At 38.9% G+C, this 9,101-nt stretch overlaps 1 protein-coding gene across 1 annotated transcript in view; it reads left to right on the top strand.

The window, feature by feature from the left end:
- LOC108636255 (endogenous retrovirus group K member 5 Gag polyprotein-like) overlaps positions 3,258-9,101 on the top strand; it is a 41,664-nt gene continuing 35,820 nt past the window's right edge. The window contains exon 1 of the mRNA XM_018049900.1: positions 3,258-3,351. Within this exon, the coding sequence (XP_017905389.1) occupies positions 3,258-3,351 (94 nt within the window). The remainder of the gene's footprint in view (positions 3,352-9,101) is intronic.

The raw sequence follows: 9,101 nt of genomic DNA, 5'->3' as shown, positions 1-9,101 counted from the left end.
CTATATGTCATCCACAAAAAACTCACTTTAGATTTAAGAACACAGATATGCTGAAAGCAAAGAGATTTTAAAAAAATAGATATTCCATGCAAACAGTAACTAAAAGACAGCAGTTGGGGCTATACTTTTATGAGACAAAATAAATGTGAACTTAAGTTCAAACTCTCAAAAACTGCCACAATAAATAAAGGAGAACATTATATAATGATAAGAGGGTCAATCCCAGGAAGCTTTAACACAATTATATATGCGCCCAACATCAGAGCATCTAAATATATAAAGCAAGCAGTGACAGAACTGAGGGAAATAGACATCAATACAAAGATAGTAGGAGACTTCAATATCCCACTGTTAACTGTAGATAGACTATACAGATAGAAGATCGTAAGGAAACAGAAGACTTGGCCAATACTATTTACCAATGGACCAAGAGATATACACAGAACAATGCACCAAACAGTAACAGAATATGCATTCTTAAGTGTGTATAGATCTTTCTGTGGGATAGATCACAGTTAGGTCCAAAACAATCTCAACAAACCTAAGAAGACTGAAATCACAACAAATACCTTTTTGACTGTGACAGCTGAAACTAGAAATCAATAACTTTCCAGAAGGAAGACTGGAATATCCACAAATAAGTGAAAATTAAACAGCATATTCTTAAATGATCGTAAAGTCAGAGAAGAAATGAACAAGAGAAATAGAAAATATCTCAAGACTAAAAGAACAACACAATACTCCAAAACTTACGTAATACAGCAAATTACATGCTAACAAACTGGATAACCTTGAATAAATAGACAAATTACTAGAAACATATAATCTGATCACATGTATGAAGAAACAGAAAATCTGAACAGATCTATTACTAATTTAGAGATTGCATTGGTAATCACAAACTGCCAGCCAAATAAAAACCCAAAATCAGATGGTTTTGCTGTAATTTGACCGAATATTTAAAGATTAGTTAATGTTGATCATTTTCAATTTCTTCTCAAAAACTGAAGAGAACAGAGTACTTCCAAAATCATTTTGAGGCCCACATTATGCTGATACCAGAGCTAGACAAAGACACCACTAGGAAAAAAAAAAATCCCATTTGTGCATGATTGGGATGCAAAAATGGGATGTATTTTTAATATGTTTTATGGATGAACACAGATGCAAAAATCCTTAACAAAATACTAACAAACTGAGTTCAACAGTATATTAGAAGGATCATACACCATGACCAAAAGGAATTTATCTCTGGGATGCAAGGATGGTTCAACATATGAAAATTAATTAATGTGATATGTTACATTAAGGGAATAGAAGATTAAAATCACACTGTCATCTCAATAGATGCAGAAAAAGCATTTGATAAAATTCAACACCCTTTAAAAATAAAAACTCTCAATAAGCTAGAAACAGATGGAAAGTGCCTGAACAAAATAGAGTATATATATGAAAATCCCATAGGTAACATACTCAACAGTGAAAACTGAAAGCTTTTTCCCTAAGATTAGAAACCAGGCTAGAATGCCTACTCTCAGCACTTCTATTCAACATAGTACTAGAAGTCCAAGCCAGATCAAGTAGGCAAGGAAAAGCAGTAAAAGGCACTCAAATCAGAAAGGAAAAGTAAAATCTTTCATGTTTGCAGTTGAAATAGTCTTATATGTAGGAAACCCTGAAGACTACATCTAAAACTCTTAGAACTAAAAGATAAATTCAGTAATAGTACAGGACACATAATCAATATACAAAAAACAGTTGTCTGGAAAACAAATTAGGAAAATAAGCCCACTTACAATGACACTAAAAAGAATAAAACTCTTGGGAATAAACTTGACTGGGGAGGGGTGAGAACTGTATGCTGAAAAGTACAAACTATTAATGGAAGAAGTTAAGGAAAACACAAACAAATGGAACAATATTCTGTGGTCATGGGTTGACAGACAATATTTTTTAAATGTCCATACTACCCAGAATGATCTATATCAAAATCCCAATGGCATTTCTTATAGAAATTGTTAAAAATTTGAAAATTTATATGGAACCACAAAAGAACACTAATAGCTCAAGAAATTTTGAGAAAGAAGAGAAAAGCTGGAGACATCACACCTCCTGATTTTAAATATATTACACAGCTTCAGTAATCAGAACATTATGGCGCTTGCATAAGATAGACATATAGACTGATGGAACAGAATAGAGAGCTCAGAAATAAACACACACATATATAGCCAACAGATCTTTGACAAGGGTTCTGATAAAATACAGTGGAGAAAGGATAGCATCTTCAACAAACTCTGTTGTGTAAAATGGATATCCATGTACAAAACAGTGAAACTGCACCTTTATATCATATGCAAAAATCAACTTAAATGTATTAAAGGCTTAAATATGAGATCCAAAACTATAACAGTTTCTAGAAGAAAATATAGAGGAAAAGCTTCATGCTAGTCTAAACAATAATTTCTGGGATATGGCACTGAAAGATCAGGCAACAAAAAACAAAAATAAGAAAATTGGACTACGTTAAACTAAAAAGCTTCTCTACAGCAAAGCAAACAACTAAATGGCAACATATGGAATGGGAGAAAATATTTGCAAACCATATATGCAACAACAGATTACTTGTCAAAATATATACTCCTATAAAACTAAAAAAAGAAAAATTTCAATAACCAATTTTAAAATGGGCTAAGGACTTAAATAAGCATTTCTTCAAAGAAAACTTACAAATGGTGAAGAATTGATGCTTTTGGACTGTGGTGTTGGAGAAGTCTCTTGAGAGTCCCTTGAACTGCAAGATCAAACCAGTCCATCCTAAAGGGGATCAACCCTGCATATTCATTGGAAGGTCTGATGCTGAAGCTGAAGTGGCCAATACTTTGGCCACCTGATGCGAAGAGTTTACTCATTGGAAAAGACCCTGATCCTGGGAAAGATTGAAGGCAGGAGAAGGAGATGGCAGAGGATGAGATGGTTGGAGGGCATCACCAATGCAGTGAACATGAGTTTGAGCAAACTCTGGGAGGTTGGGAAGGACAGGAAGGCCTGGTTTGCTGCAGGCCACAGGGCCGCAAAGAATCTGCCATGACTGAACAACAACATCACTAATAATCAGGGAAATTAAAGTCAGACACACAATGAGATGTCACTTCACACCTATTTAGATGGCTATTATCAAAAAACAAAACAAAAACAACAACAACAAGTGCTGGGAAGAAAGTGGATAACAGGACATTAGCACACTTCTGCCGAGAATGCAAAATGGTGTAGTCACCGTGGAAAATACTATGGAGGGTCCTAAAAGACTAAAAACAGAACTATCATTTGATCCAACAGTCTTATATCTGGGTATGTATTCAAAAGAATTTTTTAAATTATACAAATGAACAAATAGATTCAAGGGATTAGATCTTATACACAGAGTGCCTGAAGGACTATGGATGGAGGTTCGTAACACTGTACAGGAGTCGGTGACCAAAACCATCAAGAAAAATAAATGCAACAAGGCTAACTGCTTGCCTGAGGAGGCCTTACAAACAGCTGAGAAAAGAAGAGAAGTGAAAGGTAAAGGAGAAAAGTAAAGACATAGCCATCTGAATGAAGAATTCCCAAGAATAGCAATGAGAGATATAAAAGCCTTCTTAAGTGAACAATGTAAAGAAAGACAGGAAAACAATAAAATGGGAAAGACTAGAGATCTCTTCAAGAGCATTAGAGATACCAAGTATGAATTTCATGCAAAGATGGGCACAATAAAGGACAGAAGTGTTATGGACCTATCAGGAGCAGAAGAGATAAAGGAGAGGTGGCAAGAATACACAGAACTGTTAAAAAAAAAAAAAAAAAAAAAAACTCTGAATGACCCGGATAACAATGATGGTGTGATCACTCACCTAGAGCCAGATATCCTGAAGTGTGAAGTCAAATGGGCATTAGGAAGCATTACTACGAACAAAGCTCTTGGAGGTGATGGAATTCCAGTTGAGCTATTACAAGTCCTAAAAGATGATGCTGTTAAAGTGCTACACTCAATACGCCAGCAAATTTGGAAAACTCGGCAGTGCCCACAGTACTGGAAAAGGTCAGTTTTCATTCCAATCCCAAAGAAGGGCAATGCCAAAGAATGCCCAAACTGCTGCACAATTGTACTCATTTCACACACTAGCAAGGTAATTCTCCCATCAAGCTACACTTCAACAGTACATGAACTAAGAACTTCCAGATGTACAAGCTGGATTTAGAAAAGGCAGAGGAACAGAGATCAAATTACCAACATCCACTGGACCATAGAAAAACTAAGGGAATTCCAGAAAACATCTACTTCTGCTTCATTGACTACACTAAAGCATTTGACTGTGTGGCTCACAACAAACTGTGGAAAATTCTGAAAGAGATGGGAATACAAGACCACCTTTCCTGCCTCCTGAGAAACCTGTATGCAGGTCAAGAAGCAACAGTTAGAACCTAAAATGGAACAATGGGCTGATTTCAAATTGGGAAAGGAGTATGTCAAGGCTGTATATTGTCACCCTGCTTATTTAACTTATATGCAAAGCACATCGTGAAAAATGCCAGCCTATATGAATCACAAGCTGGAATCAAGACTGCCAGCAGAAATATCAATAACCTCATATATGTAGATGACACCACCCTAATGGCAGAAAATAAAGAGGAACTAAAAAGCCTCTTGATAAGAGTGAAAGAGAAGAGTGAAAAATATGACTTAAAATCAATATTCAAAAAGAAGCCAAGATCATGGCATCTGGTCCCATCACTTCATGACAAATAGATGGAGGGGAAATGGAAACAGTAACAGACTTTATTTTGGGGGGCTCCAGAATCACTGTGGAGAGTGGCTATAGCCATGAAATTAAAATACACTTACTCCTTGGAAGAAAAGCTATGAGAAACTTAGCATATTAAAAGCAGAGACATCGCTTTGCTGACAAAGGTCCATATAGTCAAAGCTTATGGTTTTTCCAGTTGTATGGATATGAGAGTTGGACCATAAAAAAGGCTGAGTGCCAAAGAATCGATGCTTTCAAAGTGTGGTACTGGAGAATACTCTTGAGAGTCCTTTGGACAACAAAAGAGATTAAACAAATCAGTCCTAAAGAAAATCATCCTAATATTCATTGGAAGGACTGATGGTGTAGCTGAAGCTCCAATACTTTGGCCACCTGATGCAAAGAGTCAACGCATTGGAAAAGATCCTGATACTGGAAAACACTGTGGGCAGGAGGAGAAGGGGACGACAGATGACAAGATGGTTGATGGCATTATCAACTTAAAGGACATGAGTCTGAGCACACGCTGGGAGATAGGGAAGGACAGGGAAGCCTGGGGTGCTGTAGTCCATGGGGTCACAAAGAATTGGACACAACTTAGCAACTGAACAACAACAACAAATCAACATATTTACACAACAGAAATAGAGTCACAGATGTAGAAAACAAGTGGGAAAGTGGGTGGAGGGAGGGAAGGAGAGAGAGGAATCAGCGGATTGAGGTGTATATACGTACACTACCGTATATAAAATAGGTAACTAATAACGTATCCATAGCTCTGGGAACCATACTCAATACTCCATAATGAAAATAATCTAAAAAAGAGTGAATGTTTATATTTATATTTGAATAACAAATTCACTTTGATGTACTCCTGAAACTAACACAACATTGTAAATGAACTGTACTTCAATAAAAATTTTTAAAAATAATTAAAATCAGGAAGAATCTCATAGATATATTAACATTTCATGTTCATTGCAGCACAATAGTCAGGATGTGGAAACAACTTAAATGTCCATCAACAGATGGATATGTAAAGTATGACACATACGATTTGCCTTAATTCTGAAAGGAAATCAGAAGGAAACTGCATTACGTGTGAAAACATGGATGAACCTGAGGACACTATACTAAGTGAAATAAACCAATAATATATAAACAAATACTGCATAATTCTTCTAATATAAGGAACCTAAATTGTCAAGTTTATATAATCAAAGAGTGGACTAGTGACTTCCAGAGGGTAAGGCAGAGAGGGAAATGGGAGTTACTGATCAAGGAGCAGAAAATTTCAGTTAATTAAGTATTGTATTTATAGTCAACAATAATGCATTAAAACTTTGTTAAGAAGATAGAGCTCATGCTAAGTGTTCTTATCACAATAAAATACAATTTTTTAACAAAGCATGACGGCTAGAGAACATAATTGCTAGATTATGAAGGTCAAAGAAGGGCCTGTCTGCAGAGCTGTTTGAGCTGGGTGAGATCTTAATGAGTCAGACGAGTGATTGTTTGGGTGCAGATATTCAAAACAAAGAGCCAAAGAAAAAAAAATTTCAACATGTTTAAAAATTATAAAAACAGGAAAAAAAAAGACAATGTGCCCTTTCCACTGAATATCAACTGAATTTTTCAGGAGCATTGTGATCAAGGACAGTGATAGGAAATAATTCAGAGTGTTAATTGGAAGCTGAATTGTGAAGTACCTCCTAAGTTGTCTTCAAACTTTAGATCTTATTCTAGTAACAGTGAAAAGTTATTAAAGTGTTTTCACAGAAGGAGCTAATAATTTTCTTTGAATTTTAAAAGATCATTCTGGCTGCTATGTATGTGTATATGTGAAGGGATGTAGGGGTGTACACAATGCTATACAGCAGATCTTTCGAGCTTATTCATCTTGATTAACTAGAATTTCATGCTCCTTGTACTAGCAAGAGGGTAGCTAGTAGGAGTGAAGCAGGGTGAGCTGTTGAGAGCTACTGAGGCAGGCCAGATATTACCATCATGGACAGGTTGAGCACAGAGGGTCAGGAGCAGGGCAGCTGACCCTTGAACAAAGTGGAAGTTAGAAGTGCTGAAACCCTCTTCACAGTCAAAAATTTACATATAATTTTTATAACTACCCTCCTTGTACATGTTTTTCTGTATCTGTGGTTCTGTATCTATTGATTCAATCCAATTATATAGCACTGGATTGTATTTACATAGTATTCAAACCACTTATATATGCCTGTAGCATTAACTATTGAAAACAAATATAAGTATTATATAAGTAGACCCACACAGTAACATCAACTACAGTTATATTTATGATATATTTTGAAATTAGAACTCATGGGATTATATAGACGGGTGATAAATTAGCTGACACAAATTTCTTCCATCCCAATATATATATCCCTTGCAAGGTGAATTTCTTTTGTTTTAATTTTTGCTAGCTTTTATTTATTCTTTTAATTGGTGGAAAATTGCTTTACAATTTTGTGTTGGTTTCTGCCATTCAGTTCAGTTCAGTTCAGTCGCTCAGTCGTGTCCGACTCTTTGCGACCCCATGAATCACAGCACACCAGGCCTCCCTGTTCATCACCAACTCCCGGAGTTCACCCAGACTCACGTCCATTGAGTCATCGATGCCATCCAGCCATCTCATCCTCAGTCGTCCCCTTCTCCTCCTGCCCCCAATCCCTCCCAGCATCAGAGTCTTTTCCAATGGGTCAACTCTTCACACGAGGTGGCCAAAGTACTGGAGATTCAGCTTTAGCATCATTCCTTCCGAAGAAATCCCAGGGTTGATCTCCTTCAGAATGGACGGGTTGGATCTCCTTGCAGTCCAATGGACTCTCAAGAGTCTTCTCCAACACCATAGTTCAAAAACATTAATTCTTTGGCGCTCAGCATTCTTCACAGTCCAACTCTCACATCCATACATGACCACGGGAAAAACCATAGCCTTGACTAGACGGACCTTAGTCGGCAAAGAAATGTCTCTGCTTTTGAATATGCTATCTAGGTTGGTCATAACTTTTCTTCCAAGGAGTAAGCGTCTTTTAATTTCATGGCTGCAGTCACCATCTGCAGTGATTTTGGAGTCCCAAAAAATAAAGTCTGACACTGTTTCCACTGTTTCCCCATCTATTTCCCATGAAGTGATGGGACCAGATGCCATGATCTTTGTTTTCTGAATGTTGAGCTTTAAGCCAACTTTTTCGCTCTCCACTTTCACTTTCATCAAGAGGCTTTTTAGCTCCTCTTCACTTTCTGCCATAAGGGTGGTGTCATCTGCATCTGAGGTTATTGATATTTCTCCCGGCAATCTTGATTCCAGCTTGTGTTTCTTCCAGTCCAACGTTTCTCATGATGTACTCTGCATATAAGTTAAACAAGCAGGGTTATAATATACAGCCTTGATGTACTCCTTTTCCTATTTGGAACCAGTCTGTTGTTCCATGTCCAGTTCTAACTGTTGCTTCCTGACCTGCATACAGATTTCTCAAGAGGCAGGTCAGGTGGTCTGGTATTCCCATCTCTTTCAGAATTTTCCACAGTTGATTGTGATCCACACAGTCAAAGGCTTTGGCATAGTCAATAAAGCAGAAATAGATGTTTTTCTGGAACTCTCTTGCTTTTTCCATGATCCAGCGGATGTTGGCAATTTGATCTCTGGTTCCTCTGCCTTTTCTAAAACCAGCTTGAACATCAGGGAGTTCACGGTTCACTAAGTGCAGGCGGCGGCGGAGGTGGCAGCAGGCTGGCTGCACTAAGTGTGGCTGAGAGCTACCCCACGTCTGAAGTCAGGGACAGCGGCTCAGAGTGCCAGGCTGTGACAGCGCAGGAACGGCCGGGAGGAGCCACCCCACATCCGAGGTCAGTGGCGGCTGGGAGGAGACACCCCGCGTCCGAGGTCAGGGCGGCGGCCGGGAGGAGCTACCCAGCGCCCAAGGCCAGTGGCGGCCGGGAGGAGACACCCCACGTCCGAGGTCAGGGCGGCCAGAAGAAGCCACCTCGTGCTTGAGGCCAGGGGCGGTGACCCTGAGGAGCCACCCCAAGCCCGAGGCCAGGGGTGGCAGCTGGGAGGAGCCACTCACGCCCGAGGCCAGGGCCAGCGGCCAGGAGGAGCAACCTGAGGAGCGGTGGCTGAGCAGGCACAGGAGGGCCTAGAGGAGCTATCCCATGTTGAAGGTCAGGAATGACGGCGGTAAGGAGATACCCCTCGTCCAGGGTAAGGAGCAGCGGCTGTGCTTTGCTGGAGCAGCCATGAAGAGATATCCCACACCCAAGGTAAGAGTAACCCAAGTAAGATGGTAGGTG

This window comes from Capra hircus, chromosome 6 (assembly GCF_001704415.2).
Source record: "Capra hircus breed San Clemente chromosome 6, ASM170441v1, whole genome shotgun sequence".
In the NCBI taxonomy this organism is placed as follows: domain Eukaryota; kingdom Metazoa; phylum Chordata; class Mammalia; order Artiodactyla; family Bovidae; genus Capra; species Capra hircus.
This window is presented reverse-complemented; position numbering and strand designations above follow the sequence as displayed.